This window comes from Rhipicephalus microplus, chromosome 6 (genome assembly GCF_043290135.1).
Source record: "Rhipicephalus microplus isolate Deutch F79 chromosome 6, USDA_Rmic, whole genome shotgun sequence".
NCBI lineage: Eukaryota > Metazoa > Arthropoda > Arachnida > Ixodida > Ixodidae > Rhipicephalus > Rhipicephalus microplus.
Genome location: NC_134705.1, coordinates 170693901 through 170719188, shown reverse-complemented (window position 1 = coordinate 170719188; position 25288 = coordinate 170693901). Strand labels below are relative to the sequence as shown.

The window sequence follows — 25288 nt, the reverse complement described above, 5'->3', positions numbered from 1 at the left end:
GTCGGTCTGCTCGGCCGTTTCTTCTTCCCTATAATGCGCTATACCAGTTCAAGTGCCCTTTATCCAGCTTTCGCTGTGACTAAGCTGTGTGTTCCCCGCAGCTTTGGCGATTTTCGTTTTGCTGCAAAAACACGCTTTGGCGCCAGCTACGTGGTCATAATAATAGCTTTATATTTAGATACCAGTGATCTAAAGAGGGATTTTGATGCTGTCCTGAGCGATTCCTATAGCCCGGCTGTTTCCAAAAATAAACTGGTTGCATGACTCGTCTCGCTAGTTATGCTATAAGTGTACAAGTTTCAACACAAATTTCAGCCTGAAGCTCTCTTTACTCAGTGACACAAAGAAAAATCAAACGGAAACAGTGAGTGTGAGAAAAATAATTTTTTTATTATATACAACTGCCAGCCCTGGTGTTCAGCACCATCTTCAAAAATGCTTGTTGGTAAAGTTACTGCGTATGCTGTCCAGTATAACACGAGGGTTTTCAGGCTATAATGAAGCCAATTGTTTTTTCTCCAGAAATACAAATGTTGCCGATACTACATATGCCTTTCGTAATTATCTCCCATACGTGCCAAATATAGTGTACAATTAAATTCCGTGAGAGTTATAGAGCGCGATTCGATGTAGAAACTTTGTGGAGGTTGGTATTGTTCGAAAGACTAATCTTCAGTACGATCATGCACTTATGGCTCTCAGCAAAGCATAAACAAAAAAAAAGCCTCGCACGTTGGTTATTACAAAGGGAGCGTTTACTATACGAGCATATAAAATAAATATGATTGATGACCACGTGTCACAGCAAGAAAAAAAGAAAGAAGTAAATGGTCTTAGTCAAACGCTTCAGAACATTCATAGCGTCAAATTTATTACGTTTTTATTCACTCGTAAAGCAGTAGGGGGCTCTTTCTTAGACGCCTTCAAAAAGTTCATATGTGTCGTGGTTCTATATATAGCTCTATATACTTTTTAATAAATGTCATCACTCAAAGACGAAAGAAGCAGTAGAGTCCTATTCGTGACTTCTGGGACCCTGTTGTGCTCTAAAGATTGCTTGGCATGCTTTGCTGGCGTCGAAATCTGTCCCAGAAATAAAACAGTAAAGTCATTTGAAAATCACGAAATGAAAGGTTTTTGTTTTCGCAAATAGTCATGCGCGTAAGATCAACACCTAATGTATGGTTGTAGCCGCATGGAGGAAATAACATTTCAGGCATTCATGAGAAATGTTGCGATTATGGAAATGAAATAAATGGAAGGCAGGGCGTTTTGATATAGAGTTGTGTAATCTTTATAAACTGGTGCGTTAATGAAGTCGAGTGTGAGAACTCGACAAGTCAGTATAGTATTTTCCTGTGAAAGGGAAGAACAGTTCTGCATCCAGACCCCCGCCGGTATTCATAAAAAAAACACTTAGCCTATATTTGTTCAATAAAGGTAATCTATGGCAACGTTACTTATAAATGTATCACCAGTGACGGTGGATGCCTAGCAGGAACAATACTTGAGGAACAGAAAAGTCTAATATTTGGCTCCTGATGACCACACACTGGTATGCGAGTGTAAACATAGGGTGTGATTTTTTGCATCATTCATCATGTTCAGCTCAGTTTGAGCAATGTTGACTGTACTTTCAAGCACTTTAGGATGATGTAGAGTATGTTTTCATAAAGAATTTAAGAGAAAGATATCGAGAGAGCGAGATTTTATTAGAAGGTAGATTTGTCAGTCTGAGCTAGTTTGCTCCTGTCTGCTAATATACAGGGTGTTTAAGGAAAAGAGAAAAAGAGGGATAAAGAGGAATGATGAGAACAAGAAGATGCGACGAGTATCTACAGCATGCATCCACTTGATTGCTGGCCGGCATTGGATGAACACCACTTGGTGAAAGTTTCAATTTTTTTAGCAATGTGTGACCAAACAGTGCCGAAAACAGCTACAAGGGAAGTTACAGATTTCATCGAAAGCACTGGAGTGAATGAAAATTCAAGGCGTCGAAAGCGCTATTCTTGACTTTCATATGTCGTCCCTGTTTGCACGTCATGTTTCTTAGAATGAACAGGTGCCAGCTGGTCCAGCTCTTTGTTTAATGTTTTCGCCCAGGCCCTTGAAAGGCAGTGTTGTCCTTACTTCAGCTCGCAAGTACAGTATAAAAACATTCGTACCAACCCGCAAGGATGTTTAAATTCAACACAATGAAATTCATCTGTGGACGTCTGCAACTGTCAGCTAGTCCACCGCAGTGAATCAGAGGTTACTGTGATCCACTGCGGATCTGAAGGTCATGAGTTCCATCATGGCCGTGGCAATCATATCTCGGTGGAGGCGAAAATGTAGATAGTCATATAATGCGCAAGGTCAGCGCGCGCCAGAGAACACCAGATTTACAAAATTTCCGGTGTCTTCCACTGCGTTGTCTCTCGTAGCCATATGCTGGTTTTCTCCCGCAGAAACCCTGATATTACGCCTTTGAGTTCATCTTTCGCGACATGTTTGTTAACATTGACTGATATGGGGGTTGAACGTCCCAGAACCACCATATGATTATGAGAGACGCCGTGATGGAGGGCTCCGAAAATCTCTACCACCTGGGGTTCCTTAACGTGCATCTAAGTCTGAGCACTCGGCCCTACAGCATCAACGCCTGCATCGAAAATGCAGCCGCCGCATCCGGAATTTGATCCCGCTACCTGCGGGTCAGCGGCCGAGTACCCTAGCCACTAGACCACCACGGCGAGGCTTGTTTGTGAATACGAAACAATTGCTATGAAATAATGAAAAGAGCCTTACTTGTACATCTATGCATGCAAGTCACGCATGTCGGAAACTTGTTTCTGCTGGTGGCGCAGTAGTGGTGTGAAAGTTTCTGGCAGGTACACAATGAATAATTAAAGAACCAGTGTGGGCCATGCAAACAACGTTGTACGTATGGATTGCGGCTGCAAACAAGTTTGTGCGTAGGTCCAGCTGTGAACGATGCAAAATTAATTTGAAAACATAACTAAAGTACTGAGAGCAATAAAATAAAATGAAATATTTGAACTAAATGTTGACTTCATAGCACAATTTTATTCACCGTGGCCTGGGTGCCATAGCAAGGTTATTGTGAATGCCAGATGTTAGCCCCCTTCAAAAAAAAAAAACAGATCGGGATTTTTTTGCGACGCCAATATGGTTGATAAGTGAACTCTCTGGTCCTCAAATATTATGTTACGTCATTTTGTAAGGACGGTAACAGCACATCTTACTGAGAAGTTAAGCGACCTTACAGTTCAGTATTCTTTCGGTGATTTATACGGTGGAAGATTCGTTTAAAATGTCATGAAATTTCGGCAACGTAATACAGACACTTTAGGTGACAGATTCGTCGATCTCGGTCAATGATGAGCCTAGCCACTGATTTACGACTCTGTCACGCACCCGAAGGTCGTGAGTTCGATCCCAGCCGTGGCGGGCGCATTTGAATAGAGGCTAAACGGAAGAGATCTATGTACTGTGCGATGTAACTCAACGTTAACGAGCACCAGTTGGTCCAACTTTCCATCCACTATGTCTTCTCTCATACTTATATTTTGGTTTCGGGATTATCATTACTGGGCACCGTCTTCTGTGATGTCGACAGGACTGTTTGTGGTAGGCGCATAGATAACTGAAGTGACCGAAAATATGTTGTACACTTGAGGCTTGCTTGCCAGCGTTTACACCTAAAACAAAGGGCGCATGGAATGCTTTGCACATAAACAGCAACATACCCTAAAGAACCTTACAAAACAACAATTTTCTCACGTTTACATGGTGTGTTCGTTTGGACGAAGCCGCTTATTTCAGATTAAAGAACAACGTATCAAAAAAGAGGAGCATCTATCTGTGTGCATACGTACGTGGTACGCATCCATTAACACAGTGTCTCTCTGTGGTGAATCGATTATCGTTGCCGCCGTGGCCCGTATAAATGAAGATTTTGCATACTTTTTCTGAATAATGATAAAACCAACGTGGCAAATGCTCCGTGCCGTTTCCAGGATCGGGTGGCTGACGACAAACGTAGAGTTGTTTCGTTTGGGCTGAAAGATATATGGAAGACACATTTGCACAATCACAAGCATGCGTGCAGTAAGCCTTGAACGTGTAGAAATGAATCATGGTGGATATTAGGGGTGTTTGAAGCGATTGCCACTGAAACCACTCAACAACGTATTACTTATATTCATATGTACAAGGCAGGAAATCAAATATTACGAAAGCATTCCGTAAGTGCGGCTACAGAACTGCGCCTTTCTTCGGTTGTATTCAGTGAGTGGTATTGCTATTTCGCTATAGAGAAGCGCAGAGAACTTGTCACCACGACCCACACGACTTGTGTGATCATTCATGGATTCGCACCTGTACGCTGTGGCCTTGAAAACGGCATCCAGATTACCACAGTTCATAAAAGACATCTTAGGCTGGGTCAGAACGTATGCGTTAAAATGTAACGAAAAAAAAAATCAGAGCTGAAATATTCAGATTTTTTTTTGTTGAGTTTATGAGATACTTGCTCTCCTACTGTACCGATCGAAATTCGAGGTATATCATCATCTCTTCGTGAAAAAAAAATATTAATTTGGTGTAGCATCAAGCCATTTTGTGACTGGAACCGTCTTGAAGAAGGGAATGTTCGTGAATAATAAAAGGCTACCTCCCGAAAAAAAAAAGAGATACAATGATGCACAAGCGCTGCGTCCCGTCCGTTACTGCCCCTTTGTGAACGTCACTTGCAATAAATAATTCTTGCGTGAAAGGAGTAATCGCTCTTCCATGCTATAGTGTCCACCGCACTATTCAGTGGTTATGATACTCCGCTGCCTACCCGATTTCGATGGAAGTGAACTGGTAGAGGCCCATTGGTTTCGCGATGTTAATGCACGTTAAAGAACACCATATGATTGAAATTTCCACAGCCCTCTTTTGCGGCGTCCTTCAAAGTATTATGGTGATTTTGGTGCATAAAACCCCAAATATTATAATATTATTATAATTGACTGCAGCTAAAGAAAAGCTAGAGCATCAAAACGTCACGTAAATTGTTGCATTTTAATTTTAAGTACTCTCCACGTCTTTTGCACATTCGGCTAAGACGACTCTAACCAGAAAGGTAACCTTAAACGCGAAAGTGCTTTATGCCGGGGTCATCCAAGATTTCATTGACGTACTTCGGTCATGGAAATGACGTCTAAAAATAGCGTGATCAGAAGTAAAAAAGTCCCGTAAACGGGGGTAAAACTTATTATATTACTTATTATATTTTCGTGTGCGGCAACAGCTGCTGGGCACGCTAACCACGGCACCACGGTCTCATTTGTTGTAGGCTTTCAAAATACGCCTTTTATATCTACCACTGCCCTTTCACAGTATACTAAAGTGTAATGCATTAAAACCATGGAATCCGCGATTAGTTCTTCTAACGCGTCGTTTTTGCGAGTCCATCCTCATCGGTGCATTTCTGATAGAAGAATTGCAATTTTGTCAATGTCTTGAAACATTGCCGGGTAGCGACCTTACCCAAAGTGACAGCATGGCTCATAGTATTCATAGATACCGGAAATAGTTCTGCAACGCATAGAGCAACGCACTTGCCTCACTTGGGTGTAACTACTCGTACTCTACACGCTCTACCGCTGAAAAATTGTGGCTGGTCAACAAAGTAGGCACAACGCACGTTGTGTTTTCTTCTAATCGAATGCTTTATCTTTAGTTATCACCGTGGTCCCGGTAATTCTCGGTTACGAACTGGGTGGGTGCTATCAGCGCCATATATGCACCTCGTGATAGAATTGAGGTGAGGGCCTGGTTTTTACAAAGGACAACGTAACCGATCCAGATGGCGATAAGAGTTGTGTGGCGCAAATACTCCAGAAACCCTCAATTTTTGAAGGAGTGCAAGGAACACTGAAGGAGCTTATCACCCGCGAATCGTTTAGCATGTAGTTAGTAGGTGTCGTTAATTTCACAGCGGCTCCCCTACGCCCTTAATCGCTGCTTAATCGTTGACATAATCACTGCCGTTTCAGGTATAGAGCGCACATTTGTGCCCCATCCGATGGACTGTTAAGGAAAGGGATTCCGAGGGTCTCTTTATACTTATATTGATATGAATGAAGAGGTTGGCGCACTGATAAGCCACCGACTACCCAGGAGGGGTAGAAGATAAAATAAGCGGGGTTGAATCGATTCACATATAACAGGCTTATCACAGTATCACTGAGACAAAAAAAATACGCAGCCCATACAATATGCAACTTGCGTAACACAATGACAGTGGGGTATGACGTTTAAAGAAAAAGAAGAAACAGCGTCCGTCTATATGAAGTTCTTAAAATAGCAGGTTGCGCGTACATCATGTAGAGGATTCGTCACGTAAATACTTCATCCTAAAACTTTCATGTTGAAAAATCACCGCGTCTCCCTGAATAACAAACGCCTCTAATATACACACGTTTTTCGAATACACTTCGGAGTTGAAAATAAAATGAACGTCGCTACAAATCAAATAGTTGTGCTACCTTCAGGTAGCCTCACTTTCTCTTAGGCCTCTTGTCAGTAAAGTCCATTCTATTCCTATGTGCAGTGTAAAGTTGAAGCACTTACCATGCACGAAAATAACACAGGAAAGAACAAGAGGCGCGCTGCGGCAGTACATAGTAATATATTATTTACTACGCAAATAGAGCAGCGGTCATATATTTGCTTTCGAGGAGGATTACTGTGGAAATCTTTACATCGAACTGTTTTCATATATTTTGTATCTGAGTATTGCCATTACATTTTCAGGTAGCACAAAGTTTTCAGGTAGCACAAAGCGCAAGTGCTATGAACTGAAGACAATACGTGCGCAGTCGGCGGCCGTAGAAATCGAATGAGGGCACTCGAGACGCTCTGGGCATCAGTTGCGTAGGTTACCTTTTACTTCTGCTGAAGTCGGTATCTTTTCTGTATCCGCTTACGTGGAGTACACGTTGCGTGGAAACAACAATTGCCGGCTCTACAATAGGTTTTGCAGTGAAGCTGTATACTTATCCCGCAACATCATCGTCGCCTTGTGCAAAGAAAAAAATTCTGTAAGTAATAAAAACGCGGGCAGATTCTAAATTTTAAATGTTATCGACACCGCACCTCTATGCTGCAGCGACGAGGGTAATATAATATCAATAGGTCTAAGTCTATTCGACGTTCCTCTCTAGAGTTTGCTCTACACGCTGAACAATATTCGCTTCAACCTACAGATTTTGGACTCCTCCCAATCAAAGAAGTGGTAGACGAGTAGGCTGATGCAAGAGATGCCGATCAACATCGACGACTTGGATTACCCACTGCAATGCATCCTGTCTATAAAAGCGTCGAGTCAGATGATTGCGCACCATCAAACATGCATGACTAGTCTGCAAAATCTTGCGCACTTATTGTTTATCGCTTTTGCTGAAGGTGAGACGCTAATCCCTTTTGCCCGATTCTAATGCGAAAAACCATCCAAGTGACGCCGCAATAGCTAATCGTTCGGGTAGTTAGTTACAGCATCATGGTCCAAACGCCTTCCCAGAGACTAAAGTAGACTGGAGCCATATATCGTTTATTTTCGTGATTGGGCTGATGTCCTAAATAAAGCAAGTGGTTGTCAGCTTTCCTCACTGAGGCTCTGCTCGTAGGAGTCAGGAAATGAATAAAAATCAGCCTTCCGTTGTCTCTTGTTATGGCTCCAAGTGAGAGAAGGCCCATCAACCCAATCATTTTTTTTTCATTCCTTGCAGAATATTCACCTTGTGTCGAAACAACGCTTTTCTATCAAATGAGAACACCTAACGTGCACAAGAATACATATAGAACCACATTCGAAAAAGTACCGCGACGTATTTGAACTACACACAAGTTCCCACATGCCAGCGGGCATGCACAAGTGAGAACCAAAGTTTATTAGATAGTTAAAAACTTCAGCGGGACCTGAGTTGTGAAACGTAAGTATGACGGGATCAAGTAGAAGCTTACCCGCTGAGATTACCGTCCTGGTGCCTGCGACTTTGTTTAACTGCTACAACAATTAAAACCTCTAAGTCAGGTTTGCTTTCCGGCCGTCATAGCCCTGGCGAGCAGCTTTCTCGTCTTCGATGACATATGGTGAAACTTTTATCATCGAGGAACATTATTGTGGCGAGGCAGCTTGGCCTTAGTATATTGCGAGGAAAAAGCTACACCAGTTGATGAATTTGCCCCGCGTGCCAGCCATGGATTTGTAACATTTCTGGCTGATCGCATTGATTGATTGATATGTGAGGTTTAACGTCCCAAAACCACCATATGAGTGTGAAAGACGCCGTAGTGGAGGGCTCCGGAAATTTAGACCACGAGGGGTTCTTTAACGTGCACTCAAATCTTAGCACACGGGCATACATTTCCACCTCCATTGGAAACGCAGCCGCCGCAGCCGGGATTCGATCCTGCGACCTGCGGGTCAGCAGCCCAGTACCTTAGCCACTAGACCACCACCGCGGGGGGCTTATCGCATCAGTGGAAGGCTCAGCTCACTAACTCCGAGGGCATGGATACATCATAACAGAAGCGGAGGATAGAGAAGGAAAGTAATCGAAAAAAAAACAACAACACGTGGCTGTCCATTTGTCACAGGAAACAGTGTAACACGATATAGTAATGAGTTTCTTCACGAGAGTAGTAATTATTGTCTAGCAATATATGAGAGCTCGTGCACTGTCTATTGGGTTTCGGCAGCACTGTTTGACGTGCATGCACCCATGTCGACGCCAACTGGCACATCTCCACTGCAACAACTAACACCCATGATCTTGATTTAACCTTTGTAGTAGCAGAAGTTGTTAACCTAAACCACGAAACAGCTTAGTGGGAATATGCGCAAAAATGACATAAACTAGCACATAAGTAACACTCCGTTACAGCTAACACACATTGTACGGTAACCTAATAATGAAGGAGAGACCATTCCGGCTTTTAAATGTTACTTGTACCTAAAGTTGACTACCTATTCATTATGAGAGCTGTAACTGAACCAACGGAGTGGTACAGCATTTAATGCGCTATTCATAGGTCACAGGTTCGGTACCTGATAGTGGCAAGTTATCTTCCTGTTTTTTTCACATTTACACTACAGTTAATTCTAATAACACCTCCTACACTTTCCTTGGCATTACTTGTTGTTAAGTTCTCATTAACAAATGTACGAAGGAGCGATTAGGTGGACGTTATAGGCGCGGAAATAAATGCATAAAGTATTTGACAATCGAAGTGTTGCCGTCATACTTTAATTGGTAAAATAGCGTAAGCACAGTACTGAACATGTGAACACATGGCATCAGCCTGCGGCGTTTACCTATCTGTGTAGTGTTCATTCTTGATTAATTCCAGCTTAGCATTCAAACTTGTTATTTTAACAGGTCTCACTGTGAAAAAATTCCAGCGTGGTACAGACATTACAGACTACCACACAGAGGGCCTCTACTCAAATTGAATCCGATCAGTGGTATACAGTTTTCTCATACAGTGCATAGCAGTGACGTACAATTACGGGGGGTACGACAGAGGACAACTACGTCGCGAAAAGTGGGTGTGATTGTGAGCCTATTACAGCTTTGTACGTACGACGCGAATATACAGCTGTGACTCTTAGACGGCACATTATATATATATAAAAAAAAGAATTACGTACCATTTACAAAAGCTGCGCAGGAGAGAAGAACAGGTGCTATGATAAGCATGGCTGTATTGTTCAATAGGGAGACACGAGGGCTGCATATGATGTGGGCGTGCGTAGAGGCAGCACTATGCGGAGCCTTTAGTAGACCAGCTTTACTTCTAGGGAACTTTGAATTCACATGTTTGTCGCGTTTACTTTGAGACAATCGTTCATGAGGGCATTGTGGAAGAGTTCACAAAAGTCACATACATGGTCTACAGGAGCTTTTATTTGTGCCACTTGGGATCAATCATTTGTTAGGGACGATTACTAGACTTGTTTTATGTTATGCTGAGTAACATTGGAGCAAATCTGTTTTTCTGATAACGAATAAATACACACATGATGATTCCTAAGGAAATTATCGCTATAACTTCTGGGATACTTGCTTTAACTTCTTTTGCATTTTTCCTGCAGGAAAGTCTGATGCTGGTGTTCTGAGGCAAGCAATAGCATATTCAGCGAAAGAATACATTTTCTGGTGTTCTGAGGCAAGCAATAGCATTTTCAGTAGTAGAATATATTTTCTTATCAGGGAATGAAAGGGTCGACGAAACTGTTCAGACAGAACATGAATATGCGGTAAAGATACCTAAATTCCTTTTGTATAAAACGGATACCAGGCGGGACCGTCAACAGTCCCACCTTTATTTTTAAGATAAAAAGGGCAAGCAAAGACTTCATGAATCGGAGCCTATATGGCATCCACAGAAGCGAGAAATTAAATTACGACTGTAATATGCTTTTAAAGGAAGAAAAGAAAAACTCCTATGCTGCCACGAACTACAAGGAGCTTAACAGACGGGTCAAACAACATGATGTTATCTATGTATGCTTGTGTAAGGCGGAGATTCTTTGGCCCTGTTCTTTATTCATCTGGCTCAAATAACGTATTTATGTTTTTGACCTCTTCAAAAAGTCGATAAGTTTTAGCTCCAGGGTGCCTATGCGTTGTCATTGCATAATGACATGACCTAAAGAGCTACGGCTTTGGTACTCGTGAGATGTTAGACAAAAGGTTCTATTACTTTTATAGTGAACTGAACGAATCAAACATGGGCCATAACTTAGCCTAATACACATTTCGCATATGTCTATAATGAAAAAAATAATTATGTAGTCACGTTCACATAGTTGAAAAAGTTATCAATCCATTGGCTCATATAGAAAATGCGAAACACCTTAATAATAAATATCAGTAATGATGTTCTCCCGCCCGCTTCGTTTGATGTGTTAAAAACAACTATTTGGAATTACTACAGCTGTATTATTTGAAATATGAAATTAGTGCTACAATATTTGATATTGCCGCGAACCATGCATTGGGTTTGTTTATTTGTGTTTTGTTTTTTCGGCCTGGCTGTGACGGCCTGTGCTATCGCCGTTTTAACAGCGTTTCGAACAAACGCTGCCACAGCGTTTCGAACAAACGCTATCGAACAACGCTTCAGGCATTGTTCGATAGAAACAACGCTTCAAGCGTTGTTTGTTAGAAGCGCTGTTCGAACGAACAGCGTTTCTAACAAACGCTATCACGGCGTTGTCGATACAATTTGACTATTTGAGAAACCCTCGCGCCGAGGGATATAAATTCCCGCACAGCCGATGCCGCGTCTTTCGATCGCCGACGCTCACTAGCGTGCCCGTCGTTTTGCCGGCCGCTGCTTCGCCGCCTGTGTATTCTTTCAGTTGTTAGGGGAGCACAGGTTTGCTCCAATAAACTTGTTTTCCTTATAGACAACTGTGTCGTCCTTTGCTGCGTGACATCTGGTGGAGTTGCGGGGTACATGAACCCTAAGCCATTGCCAAGCCGACAAGCAAGTCCAACACGACAAGCACGCCCAACTCGTGTCAGCCGCCGACAGCGAGGCCTTCAGCCAGATTTTGGACTGCTCCCGGATAAAAACAGGAAAGAAGACGTAAAAACCACGATGATCAACGCAGGCACCTTGACCAGCGCTACCAACCCTCCTGTCGTTCTGCAACAACCTCGTGAGACCCCATCATTCTGAGGATCTCCTGGTGAAGACCCGGAAGAGTGGCTTGAGAAGCTGGAGCGCGTCCGCATCTTTAACAGGTGGGATGACGAAGAAACGTTTCGTCATGTCTTCTTCTATTCGAAGGATGCAGCTCGAACGTGGTTTGAGAACCATAAAGGCTCCCTAACCGACTGGACTGTCTTTAAGAGCGAATGCTTCAAAACATTCGCTACGGTTGTGCGGAAAGAACAAGCCGCCCTTTTGTTGGAGACGCGAATGCAACACCCTAACGAAGGTGTTGTACTGGTCGCTGAGGAGATGAAGATGCTGTTCTGGAGAGCTGACCCCGAAATGGCAGAAGAGAAGAAGATGCGCTTTCTGATGCGGGGAGTTAAACAAGAGATCTTCGCTGGACTCATCCGCAACCCCCCTACGACCATCGCCGAGTTCGTCACCATGGCTTCGATGATCGAGAGGACCTTGGATATGCGTTCGCGGCAATACGATAGACCACTCAACACCCTTTCAGTGAACCAGGTAAACGCCCCTGGATTGGCGACGGAAGACTTGCGGGAAACCATCCGCGCCGTCGTTCGCGAGGAACTGAGGAAATTGTTCCCAGCAGCGCCGCAGCCCCAAGTCACCTCCCTCACTGACGTCGTCCGCGAGGAGGTTCAGCAAGCACTGGGGAATTCCACGCCGTCGGAAACATCTTGCGAACCACAAGCGATGACCTACTCCGCTGCTGCTCGTCGACCCCGAGCCGTCCCAACCCGTTATCAAGAGGCCCCGCGGTACCGCCGTCCAATGTCGCCCGCCCGACCCCCTGTAACCCGAAACCAGGCGCCCAGGAAGACCGAGGTGTGGCGAACGCCAGATAATCGTCCGCTGTGCTACCACTGCGGAGAGGCCGATCACGTCTACCGCCACTGCCCGTACAAGAGGCTCGGTTTGCGTGGGTTCTCCGTCGACGCACCCCGCCCGCGAGCCGGCCAGCGCCCATTTGAGATCGAAGAATACCTGTCGAACACCAGCCGTGGACCATCCCGTTTCAACCGTTCGCCGTCGCCCTACCCGTACCAATCCCCCAATCGTCACAGCAATGCTGACTTCGCCCGTGGAAGGTCCCCCAGCCCACGAGGGGGAAACTAAAAGCAGCAACTTCTGGAGGTGAAGTTGCGCAACGGCGAGAAAATGAAAACCCTCCAACGACGCAAGACCGTGATTCACGACATGCCCTCATCCCGACGACCCGACTACACCCTGACGAGACCCCCGAAAACGACGACAGCTTCGCTCCGCGACGCGTACCCGAAATGACGAAGCCTGCCGCTGAGAAGACGACGATGACGACGCATAGTGCCCAACCATCGACACGCGCAAGCCGCGATACGACGCCCCGACGCACCCAAAATTCGAGGAAAGCGGCATCCGACGTCCAGTTGTCCATCGACGGCCTTGACGTAGTCGCCCTCATCGACACGGGAGCCGACTACTTGGTCATGAGTGGGTCATTCGCGTCCAAGCTAAAAAAAGTTACGACCAGATGGGACGGTCCGCACATACGCACAGCAGGAGGCCACCTCGTGACCCCAAGTGGAATGTGCACATCGCGCGTCACCATAGACGGCACTACGTACCTTTCGGAGTTCATCATTTTGCCTAACTGCTCCCGCGACGTAATTCTCGGAATGGACTTTTTGACGGACAATGGCGCAATAATTGATCTGCAGACCAGGTCGATAACGTTTTCTTCCGATCACTCCACGACGCCGCAGCCGAACCTCGGACACCGTGCTGCTGTAAGGATCGCCGACGATCACGTCACCCTGCCACCCCGCGCAAGCTTGATGATCGCCGTCTATTGTGAAGGTGCTGCTCCTAACGTCGACGCTATCGTGAAGACTGACCAAAGGTTGCTTCTAGACCGCGGTGTGTCTGTCGCAAGAGGCATTGCGCAATTTAAGCAACGCAGATCCCACGTTTTGGTCACCCATTTCACCGAGGAGTACCAGCATCTAAACAAGGACGCTGCGATTGCGTTCCTCGAAGAAACGCAAGAAGCGAGTCAAGTGATCGCGGTCACCACCTTTGAACGCGCACGCGCAGATGCTTCCAGACTGCCACATCCTTTCGACGTGAAGCCAGCGCTGTCGCAAGAAAATCGGGACAGATTACTGGAGTAGCTCCGTCGCTACAGCGAGTGTTTTTCCTCGAACTCGAAGTTACGTAAGACACCTTTGGCGAAGCACCGGATAATAACCGAAGATGGAGCCCGACCTACCAGACAGTCACCGTACCGCGTTTCTTCAAACGAGCGCGAAGCCATCAGGACTCAAGTAGATGACATGCTCAGCGACGACATAATACAGCCATCGAAAAGTCCGTGGGCTGCGCCGGTTGTACTCGTGAAGAAAAAAGATGGCACTTTAAGATTCTGCGTTGACTACCGGAGACTAAACAAAATCACCAAAAAGGACGTGTACCCCCTTCCACGAATCGACGACGCCCTCGACCACCTCTGCTACGCCAAGTACTTCTCATCCATGGATCTGAAGACCGGCTACTGGCAAATTGAAGTGGATGAGAGAGACCGAGAGAAGACTGCATTTATAACCCCGGACGGTCTATACGAGTTCAAGGTGATGCCGTTTGGGCTGTGCTCGGCGCCCGCAACGTTTGAGAGAGTCATGGACATTGTGCTAGCAGGCCTGAAGTGGCACACTTGCCTCGTATACCTCGACGACGTTGTCGTATTCGCCCGGACTTTCGACGAACATCTCACAAGGTTGGAATCTGTACTCGAGGCCACTCGTACGTCGGGGTTAACGCTGAAGCCTGAGAAGTGCCGTTTCGCGTGCGACGAACTCAAGTTCTTGGGTCACGTCGTGAACGCCGCGGGAGTCCTACCTGACCCGGAAAAAACATCAGCCATTGCGAACTTCCCAAGGCCGAAAGATAAGAAGGGTGTGCGAAGGTTTCTCGAACTGTGCGCATACTACCGGCGCTTCGTCGCAAACTTCGCACGCATTGCAGAGCCACTCACGCGCCTGACGAAAGAAAGCACTCCTTTCAGCTGGGAAAACGACCAAGAAAAGGCATTCTGCGAGCTGCAACAACGCCTGCAAAACCCGCCCGTGCTCGCTCATTTCGACGAAAACGTCGAAACGGAAATGCACACGGACGCCAGTGATATCGGTTTGGGTGCCGTCCTCGTCCAAAAGCAAAGCGGTTACGAAAAGGTAATCGCCTATGCAAGCCGTGGTCTGTCGAAGAAGGAGAGAAACTACTCTGCCTCCGAGAAAGAGTGCCTGGCTATCATATGGGCCATTTCGAAATTTCGTCCATACGTCTATGGTAGACCGTTTAAGGTTGTGACAGACCATCATGCGCTGTGTTGGCTCGCCAATTTGAAGGACCCCTCTGGCCGTCTTGGGCGGTGGAGCTTGCGCCTGCAAGATTTTGGCGTTATAATATTCTACAAATCCGGCAGGAAACACTCCGACGCCGACTGCATGTCCCGCGCCCTTGTCGACCCACCACCACAGGACTCCGATGAAGACAGCGCGTTCTTCGGAGTCGTGACAGAGAGCGACCTAGCCGCCCAGCAGCGTGCCGACCCTGACCTCCGCGCCATGATCGACTACCTCGAAGGACGCAACGTCACCGTGCCTAGGGCGTTCAAGCGCAACTTACCAGCATTCAGCCTCAAAAACTTAATCTTAGTGAAGAAGAATTTCAACCCCGGAACGAGAACGAATTATCTACTTGTCATCCCCGCAGACCTTCGTGACGAAATTTTGGAAGCATGCCACGACGACCCGTCTTCCGGACATCTCGGAACAGCTCGCACGATTACAAAAATCAAGGCGAAATACCTCCGACCACCCCCAAACGAATGGACTAACGGAACGGCTCAATAAGACAATCGCGGATATGCTGTCTATGTACGTCGACGTTGAACATAAGACGTGGGACGAAGTCCTCCCGTACGTCACGTTTGCGTACAACACGGCTCTTCAAGAAACCACGCAGATGACACCGTTCGAGCTCGTCTACGGAAGACGGCCGACTACGATGCTCGACGCCATGCTTCCGCACGTAGAAGACGATGACCTCAACGCCGACGTCCAAGGATACCTCCAACGTGCGGAGGAGGCCCGCCAGCTCGCTCGAGCTCGTACAACGAACCAGCAACTGGTGGATGCCGGACGCTACAATCTCCGACGCCGAAACGCCGAGTACCATCCTGAAGATCGTGTGTGGGTTTGGACTCCCATTCGACGACGTGGACTCAGTGAGAAACTTCTACGGCGCTATTTCGGACCCTACCAGATTCTACGACGTGTTGGCGAAGTAACGTACGAAGTGATCCCCGATGGGGACCTCGTACATCACGACGACGCACGCGGCCCGAAGTCGTCCATGTGGTTCGCTTAAAACCTTTCTACGGACGATGACGAACTTTTAATTTGTGTGGACTGTCCCTTATGTTAGCATCGTGCACTCTTAGAGGGCGGGTAATGCCGCGAACCATGCATTGGGTTTGTTTATTTGTGTTTTGTTTTTTCGGCCTGGCTGCGCCGGCCAATGCTATCGCCGTTTTCACAGCGTTTCGAACAAACGCTACCACAGCGTTTCGAACAAATGCTATCGAATAACGCCTGAAGCGTTGTTCGATAGAAACAACGCTTCAAGCGTTGTTTGTTAGAAGCGCTGTTCGAACGAACAGCGTTTCTAACAAACGCTATCACGGCGTTTTCGATACAATTTGACTATTCGAGAAACCCTCGCGGCGAGGGATATAAATTCCCGCACAGCCGATGCCGCGTCTTTCGATCGCCGACGCTCACTAGCGTGCCCGTCGTTTTGCCGGCCGCTGCTTCGCCGCCTGTGTATTCTTTCAGTTGTTAGGGGAGCACAGGTTCACTCCAATAAACTTGTTTTCCTTATAGACAACTGTGTCGTCCTTTGCTGCGTGACAATATACATTGTGCAAGATACATTTATTCTTTGACCTGGCGTGCGTTCAAGTTCGATATCGCAGCGCATATTTCTTTCGCATTGATCCACCCTCCGGTTGCCCGTGAACTTTCTGAACTCTTTTCAGAAGGTGTGATCCGTGACGATGCTTTAGCCACCACTGCCTTGCAGTGAATAGTTGATTCTGATGGGCTAAAATAGAGGACACGTTTCATAGGTGTATACTTAGGACTGGGTGCTTATTCCGGATTTCCAGGTCCAGGATCCCCTTTGAGTATTTCACGGCATTTGAGTTGTGGATCGTCATCTGCAGAAAGAAATACCCTTACGGTATTAGATAATGACAAAAGTAGTACTGTAAAGGTTTTATAACAATTAGCTGGACAACATATGTGCTAACTTTTTTGCACCACATGCACTACTGCCACAAACTACATCCGAAGAAAGTGCGTCACGTGAGCGAAATCTCCTGCTAGCACAGCTGATATAGGAAGATTAACGACCCTGATTTTAATTGACTCGTCGCCTTCCCGATCTAATTTCGTATTAGCGTATGTGACAGAAATCGTCCTCTGTGGTAGTAAAGTGGTTACTGATCTCCAAATATTGAACGTCTGGTCCTGGCAGCGGCGACAGCGTTTCGAAGAAGGTAAAACGCGAGAGACCCTTGTACTAGATGATCCCCAGTGAAAGTTGAACAATCCTGGGTGATGGGAATCGTCAAAAGCCCCTCCACTACGACATGCCTCATCTTCATGTCGTAGTTCTGGTATGCCTGAACATTTATTACTATGGCTAAGTTTCAAGGGACTCTTTGGGGTGTTAACGTTAACGTTCAGTACGAATGAGATACATATATTCATTACCGCAATTTGAAACAAGGTGCTCTACATGGTGAACTTCTTATTAAGATGAGAAAGGTATTTCTCATGAGCCGGAGATTACATAGTGGTCGGCTTCAGCGCGTGTGTTGAGAAATAAAAAGATTGATCGATTAATATGTGGAATTTAACGTCCCAAAACCACTAAATGATTATGGGAGATTCAAGAAAAACGACAAGAGAGGAAGCCAATGAATAAAAGTGTAGCCCGAGGAGGGTGAGCTAGCCCCACCACGGTGGTTTAGTGGCTAAGGCACTCGGCTGCTGACACGCAGGTCGCGAGATCAAATCCCGGCTGCGGCGGCTGCATTTCCGAAGGAGGCGGTAATGCTGTAGGCCCGTGTTCTCAGCTTTGGGCGCACTTTAAAGAACCCCAGGTGGTCTAAATTTCCGGGGCCCTCCACTACGGCGTCTCTCGTAATAATATGGTGGTTTTAGGACGTTAAATCCCACATATCAATCAGGAGAAGAGCTTCACGTTCACAATGCGTTAAAAAAAGCACCGTGTTCCAGTGTTTGTCACTTGGAGCAATTTCAAAATCGGTAGCAAAAAAACAAAACAACCCATGGACATTGGAACTTCTTAGCAAATATTTATTTTCCAGTCAGCGTCTTTGCTTAATTCCCAGCATTGGTCATGACGTCAGCAATAGCGTGTGGTCACGTCATCTACAAAAAGCATCTCTTTGTATCTTACCAAGTACTTTCTTTTTTTCCTCAAAAGGTGATGAGAAGCACAGCTCCAGGCCAAAAGGGGTGATGAGCGGAGGAACTGAGCTTGGCGATAAAAAGTGCAAGTTGAGGTGGGATCGCTTTGGTGTCATCGAACGCTTTTAACTCAACGGTATTCAAGACAGTATACCAGAACTGACAACCTCAGCTAAATTTACATTTCAGGGTGGCTCAAAGCCCTATTGCCCCTTTAGAAATTCGAGAGTTAACCTTTTCAAGGCAGACCGTTTTGGTGATGTGCCAAGTTCAGACAACAAACTGCAGTTACACTTTTGGCCATCATTTATTTCTGGTGTTTTAACGAACACGAAGGAAACACAACTAAGGTAATCGTCGAAAAGATGTCGAATACTTACAGGAGCATCTTTGGATGCAATCGACGCATGTGTAAAACTTATTTGCACTCGTTGCGCAATAGCCCAAAGGAAGATGTTGGCAAGTGTTTCGTGTGGCGTTAAAATACCACCGGGGATAACCCTTACGGCACTTTTGAATGTACGGGCTTTTGCTGCATACTGGTTTGGGTGTTCTTCCGGCTGCGAATTCATCAGAAAAAAATTCAATTTTAAAAGAAGTGTTCGAAATAGACTGATGAAACTCAATATTGAGGATAACCACTTATTGTTGAAGAAAAGCATGAATAACCATTGCCAGAGGGCCGTGGATTAGATGGAAAGCAAACTTCATGAATTCAGCCAAGTTCTGTTATGGCTTTCATTTTGCTACAATGCGGCAATACATCAGGAGCACCTAAAACAAGTATATGCGTGAAAGTGTTCATTTTTGTCATTGATACTATAGGCGCGTTTCTAGCGCTTTTTGAACAAAAGTTCTGAACGAAATACCTTCGCTCAAACTACAAAAAGTACCACATTCTCCGCAAGAAGACGCGTACAGAACATACCATACGCTTCCATATGTCTTTTTTTGTAGAATTCAGTATATTTGTATAGTTTGTGAAAACAAGGTAGCCATGTTTTCTCAAATAGGTGATCTTGTTTTTTTTCAAACGCTGTAAAATAATAGATGGATACGAGAAAGAAAAATTGGAGATATCCCGGCAGGGATCATTACTACAAGGCTATTATTTTCACGTAGCAAGTGCTTACTGATTTAGTTCACATTGCCAAGGGGGTTGCAGTCTCGGGGCTTTGATAGTTAAAAGCACTCAGTATTTGCGCAACTCCTCAGGCCCTCTTTTCTGTGAATGTGGCTAGTCTGCGGAAACGAATTGAAGGTGTTGGAGGCCCCTGCCGTTTACATAGACCTTGGTGTACGGGCTTATTACACAGTAACCGTTATTTTGCGACACTGAAGACACTGAGGACTGCAGTGAAAGATTAGAAGTTTTCCTGTAAAAACATTAGCACTAATAGTTCTCTTATTTGTCGCATTGAGAAATATTAATAACTGGCACCTTCAAATCAAAACTTGTACTCACGCAGACACTTTGTGAGGCAGTTTTTTTCCGAATGGAATCGGTTCCTGTTCCCGCCATGACCGAGGTAAATGAACATTTTGCAGTACAGGTGTAAAATATCAAAATACCAATTCCGTGCATGAAGTGGGCCGTGACCAGGATCGGGTGGTACGGAACATCTGTAAGGTATTGCGTGTTGAGCTGCAATGCAAAAAAACAAAACAAAAAAACATTGTTAGGGTGAACCTGAAGTACACAAAGTTTGGTAAGCTCTTTTTTTCTTCATACAAGGCTGGTAAGGTATACTTTCAAAACAGGGATCTTTCAAGAGGCTCATTTGCATGAATATCTGTAACACATTGTCCGCGTCAAGAGGCGAACTTATATGAGGCTGGTGGCGTTCCCCGTTTTTTTTTATGAGTATTCTACTATTCGCAAGCACCGGGACAACGTCGTGCGGCTGGTTATTTTATGAGGTACTATTAGTGAGGTCAGCCAAGACTGTGTCAGCGTCCCTTCATAATAATTACTTACAAAGAAAACGTAAATACTAGACACCTTCACGTATGTGAATGCCTGATTGCCAGTAATGAAGCGATAAAATTTTGTCTGGCTTGAACTGGAGAATTTTTTTACATTTAGCGCTTTTGTTTGTGTTCCCTCCTGTTCCGTCTTTTCATACAAGTTCTGTGCTTAAGATAAAATATAGGTCTCATCAATAAGGACATACTTTTTTCTCTTGAACTTTAGAGGTGTTGTCATTTACATGTATCACAAGTTTGGTACAATGAATTGCGCATTGTGGGCTCAAATGTCACTTGTGCCATCATAGTGGCATTTAACATAAAACTTGATTTCTGGTTTTAATGGAATTCCAACACTGTGCATCTTGCCTACTATTTTTATGTAACATCGAATAAATGTAAGATAAGTGCTGACATTGCAATGCTGTGGTAGCTTTCACGAAAATACTGTATTCACAAGTCGAGTGCAATATTTATAGCTTACAGCCAGAAATTACCGACGGCCGGTGTGTTGCTCACACGCTTCTTTAACAGTGTTAAAACCCATGTCAACGTACGAGTGCATAATTAAAAATTTAAGAACAGAGAGTACTAGATCCTTAAATATTAGTCTTGTGCACAGCCTACCTATTTACCCCAAAGAACAGCTAATACGTGAAATGAAGAAAACAATTTACCAGATATTACGCACTGAAATAACTGCACAAAACTTTTTACCATTCGCGGACGTAGCTGCATTGCAAGAACAAGAACAACTAAACGCGTAGTGCTTGAGGTTAGGGTGCGCAGTTACGGGCTTTGTCAATAGGTCTGCGCCTTCATGTAAAACATTTCACTGAAAAGCAGGGGAGTAGCCAGAGTTCCTTTAGGAATGGGGGTGGGGCACCTTTAAGATTTTGTGGGGGCACCCCTTTAGTTACTTATTCTTTTCTCTGTATCCCAGGCGACTAATTATCTTGAGGGAGGGGGATGCCCGGGCTTTGTGTGCCACTTCCTGGCTACGCCAGTGTGAAAAGGTAAAGTGCTAGGCCTCATCGTTAATTTCTGTTTAATATGCATCGCCCCATGGTGAGTCTGAGGCTTGAAATTGTTGGGCGCGCAGTGAGCGGGAGTGTAATTAGGGCTCACAGTAAGGTGTAATCTCAGAAGTGAAACGAGTAAAAACAATAGCTAAAGAAGTCATTCTCGGTAGGCTTGAACTAGCATGTTGACAAGTGAAATACAACGGCTTACCATGCGCAAAAACAACGCAGAAGAGAAGAACAACCGCTTCGTTAAACATGGCTATATTTTTCTTAACGGGGATGGAAGAGCTGGATACGACGTCGGTGTGCGTGTAATCCACACTGTGCAGAGGTTTTTGAGGAAACAGCGTATGTATATCAAAACTTCAAAATGGGCAGCCCTTTGGTGTTTACTCAGGTATATTTTCGCATAACTTCAGCGATACTGATTCCAGGAGGAACGCGTTAAAACAGGACAAGTGTCTTTATTTTTGGATTCGTGCTTGCCAAGCGTGCGTACCTGCTTTGCTTTGAAAACAATGGCCACACATGTGTTTCTCAGATGAAAGATATAACGTTGCAGAAACAAGACTCCCAAGAATAGATACTTATGTGTCATTCTGGTATGTCTTTCGTTGTTTCATTGTTCCTATCTGGCGGGCATCTGCATGGTTTGCTGCATATTATGAGAGGAACAACCGTAGTATCAGAAGAATAATGCAATCTCTTAGTGGTTAATGAAAAGGCCTGTTGAACTGCTTTGATATACACGAGAAATTTCGGTGTGACGTAATGCACTGGCTGAACTATCTGTACGTCACGCATGACTAGGATTGGGGGTATTTACATGTAATGCCACCTCTCGGCGGTGATAGCGGCGTGCCAATACCGAATAGAAAATAGGCGAAAAAAAATCATATCTTTCGAAATATGGTAGTTATCAAAAATGACTCCAAGATATATGTAGCAGACACCTACAGTAACATGTTCGTGAAATTTCAGCATACTACTACAAAGCGCGTGGGCCCCCAGTGTGTTTAATACTTTTAATGGGCCCTACGTATTTCTAATACGAGGTGTTCAAATGTCCTGGGAAGCCAAAAGCTTTTTAGTGCGATACTAAAATTTCACCAAAATGTTCCAGTATATCTCTGCAGTATAGATCCCGGAGTCGTTGGTAACTACCCAATTTCAATATATATAATTTTTTTCGTCTATTTTCTATTCAGTCATGCCAGGACACAATTACTGCCGGCGAGAGGTGGTGCCATGCACAGATGTCCCAAAAATACTGGAAATGCACGGCCGGTTTCATTTCATGTCAAAACAAGTCAATGAGCAATACTTAAATTACGAGCAACTTTTCTATTTCTAACGAACGTTTATACTAGAGAGTTGCAGCGCGTCATAGTGTATTGTCTACGATTAGAACTAAGATTAGAAATAACTATGACTGCGTCGCACTAGTAGGGCCAAGCCTGAAGGAAAAGCGAAGCTTGGGAGCTTCCTTGTTTCTACTTATTTTCTTTCTGTCCGATACTTCTTTCTTTTAGATGCCAAGCAGCTCTTTGACTAGCCTGTGTAACGCTGTCCCTCCGTACGAACGCGCCGCGCACTGCATGTGTTGGAGCGATGCCAATTAGGTTACGGCGCTGCAGTGCGTTGACGTCATGCTCCCTTTGCAGTGCACGTTGACTTCCGTCTTTCCCTCGCCTGCCGTGCGCTCACCGCGGCGCCCGCAGCTGCCGCCTTGTGCGTTCGCCCGCAACACCTGCCGCGACTGCCGCTCGCTACACTGCCGACTCGTTGGTTCACGCACAATAAACCTGACGCGCGCCTAGCGTACGCGTTGAAACATGTCCGTACGTGTCACCTACAAGACTTACGCCAGCCAAACTAACCTCCCAGCACTCACCGCTGCACCCGCGTTAGCGCCATTCAACACGTGAGGCTCCCGTGCGCAACGAAGCTGCTTCGCATCCTTGTCACAAACCAATTTCAATTTGCTGAAGCTTGTACACTCGCACAGCTGGGTGGGTAGTTTGGGGCATTCGCAAGTGATGCGGAAAACGTCGGTTATCCCCCACGGAAAGTACATTGTACTGGCTATAGGTGTGCACTTGCGTCTAATCATCAACTTGTGACATGCAAGACGAAGTTGATCGTTGTATGCACAAATAAAAAGATCATTGTAGTATATTGAGGAGGCACAATTTTTTCCCCATCACACTGCCGTTCGATGTGTTTGTCTCTCTGTGGACGTACATTTATTTCAATTCAATTGGCCTGGATTAATATTCCATGAGAATGCGGCAGCTCTCCTTGGCTTTCAGATCTAGAACGACAAAGCAAAGTGGTTGTTCGGAATATGTAGATGAAAAGGAAGTGACAAATCGTGCTTTAAAAGCAGATGCGTCATGAAAGCTCTTTGCTGCACTTGGTTCGAAAATATGCTGAGTAATCTGTCATATTCTTAAAGTGAGCCTTTAAAGACAGAAATACACTCCGACGATATCTCTTTCACAGCATGTCAAATAAATATCCCCAACAAAACAAAATGCTTCTTCAAAAGTTTATGTTCCTGGTGAGTTGTTCATCCAAAATTTATTTTCAAAGAACTCTATTCATCGTAGAAAAACTGAATGAAGGTGCACTGAAAGTAAAACTTACTAATGAACTGGCAGCTTAACTGCGCCTTGGATATCAAGCTAGAGGGGAACTTATGTTCGTTATACTACGTTCTTATGTATTCACAATCATAATACTTGCATCTGAAATATAATACCAATATACGTATTATTACCATTTTGCTCTTGTGGTACTATTTAGACTAACTTTTTATACCATGGGTATTTTGACCACTTTTAGCTTGAGTTACAGCTCCTTTTCAAGTCTCGCCAACGGCAAACCTGACTGAAAGTACGACATAAGCTGTCATACATCGCAATAAATTGATACCCGCAGCCTGCGGAATTTACAAATTTTTTTTTACTTAATTCTTACACACCTTGCGTGCTTATAACGTAAGACTGTACGTCTAATGAAGATGTAATAGCGAACTTGATTACTTTATAAAATGTGGAATAGAAAATCCTCAAAATAGGTGTGTCAATAAATTCTAACTTAAGACGGTGCTTTTGAACTTCACGTGAAACGTCAAAACATTCAATGGAGCTTGGGGAAATGCTTATAAAAATGGAGCACTAAAACTTACTTGTGCAAGTCTTCATGCACTTTTCACAGGATCGAAACTTGTTAGATCCATTTGGACACGTTCTAGGTGAATAACGCATACAGGTAGCAGTAGCAGAATCAAAGTGCCACGATTCCTCAGAAACATTGCATCTTCCGTGTGTTGGCTTTGGGCTGCAGATAAGCTGTAGCGGCTTCTCGGCTGCAGGTTTTATTTAAAGGTTGAGAATATTAAAAGGGGGATCTTACAGTCAAGTCGACAAATACGAATTAATGGTGAAGTTACTGAATACTACGTTATTGTCAAACAATTTATTGCATAGAATTGCGAAATTTATCAGCATATTGTAATACTGATCGGTATTAATTATCATTATGGAGCGGTAGCCGACAACATTATTCATCACTTAGCCAACATTAGCCGACAACAGTCTTCAAATAAAGAACGTTGTCAAACACTGTTGCTGCCATCTGCTCATAGTGTGTGAGGAAATCAGGTAGGAAAGCTGCTGGTTTCATGAGAGGGAATGCAGCAGTGCAAGATATTGTCACGGGGTCGTGATGTAAACGAAGGAAGCAGACTGAATTTACGAGTGAGATTAAACTATGAAGCCGAACTTGTGGCTCGTAACTGAAGGTCAGATTACAGCGATGTCCACTGACACTGATAGCGGCGAGCAAACGGAGCGTCGGCCGTCGATCAACTGACAAGCGGCGCAGCGCATCGGCATTAGTAACTTGCCGTGGAATGTTCTAGCGTTATCGCTGGCGGCGACGTAGGTTCTAGAGCAATCTGTAATGTTCACTAAGTGGGCTTAATCCTAACAAAAAGAT

At 44.8% G+C, this 25288-nt stretch overlaps 2 protein-coding genes across 5 annotated transcripts in view; both read right to left on the bottom strand.

The window, feature by feature from the left end:
• Positions 1–369: 369 nt before the first annotated feature.
• On the bottom strand, positions 370–21730 carry LOC119167166 (uncharacterized). 2 transcript variants are annotated; one of them, XR_005109173.2, is made up of 7 exons: positions 21492–21730; positions 19756–19935; positions 18671–18850; positions 16927–17008; positions 3885–4067; positions 2794–2970; positions 370–1083 (listed from the first exon to the last, which is right to left on the bottom strand). XR_005109173.2 is itself a non-coding variant. In XM_075866997.1 (6 exons), the coding sequence occupies exons 1-6, from the start codon at positions 21492–21494 to the stop codon at positions 1016–1018; spliced, it is 696 nt and encodes a 231-aa protein (XP_075723112.1). In that variant the 5' UTR covers positions 21495–21730; the 3' UTR covers positions 370–1015. The 2 variants fall into 2 exon arrangements, 1 of the variants encoding a protein (XP_075723112.1); XM_075866997.1 differs by lacking the exon at positions 2794–2970.
• A 1710-nt stretch (positions 21731–23440) lies between these two features.
• LOC119167167 (amblin-like) overlaps positions 23441–25288 on the bottom strand; it is a 63023-nt gene continuing 61175 nt past the window's right edge. For all 3 annotated transcript variants that reach the window (XM_075865610.1, XM_075865613.1, XM_037418604.2), the window contains 2 exons: positions 24477–24656; positions 23441–23597 (listed from right to left, as the gene is read on the bottom strand). In XM_075865610.1, the coding sequence (XP_075721725.1) occupies positions 23554–23597; positions 24477–24656 (224 nt within the window). In that variant the 3' untranslated portion in view covers positions 23441–23553. The remainder of the gene's footprint in view (positions 23598–24476; positions 24657–25288) is intronic.

What these genes read in the sequence shown, in the direction of transcription:
- LOC119167166 (XM_075866997.1), bottom strand. An exon ending in CTGCCTCACAAAGTGTCTGC is followed by an intron (nt 18,851 to 19,755) that starts GTGAGTACAAGT and finishes ATGAATTCGCAG; the next exon opens with CCGGAAGAACACCCAAACCA. An exon ending in TTGCATCCAAAGATGCTCCT is followed by an intron (nt 17,009 to 18,670) that starts GTAAGTATTCGA and finishes TTCTTTCTGCAG; the next exon opens with ATGACGATCCACAACTCAAA.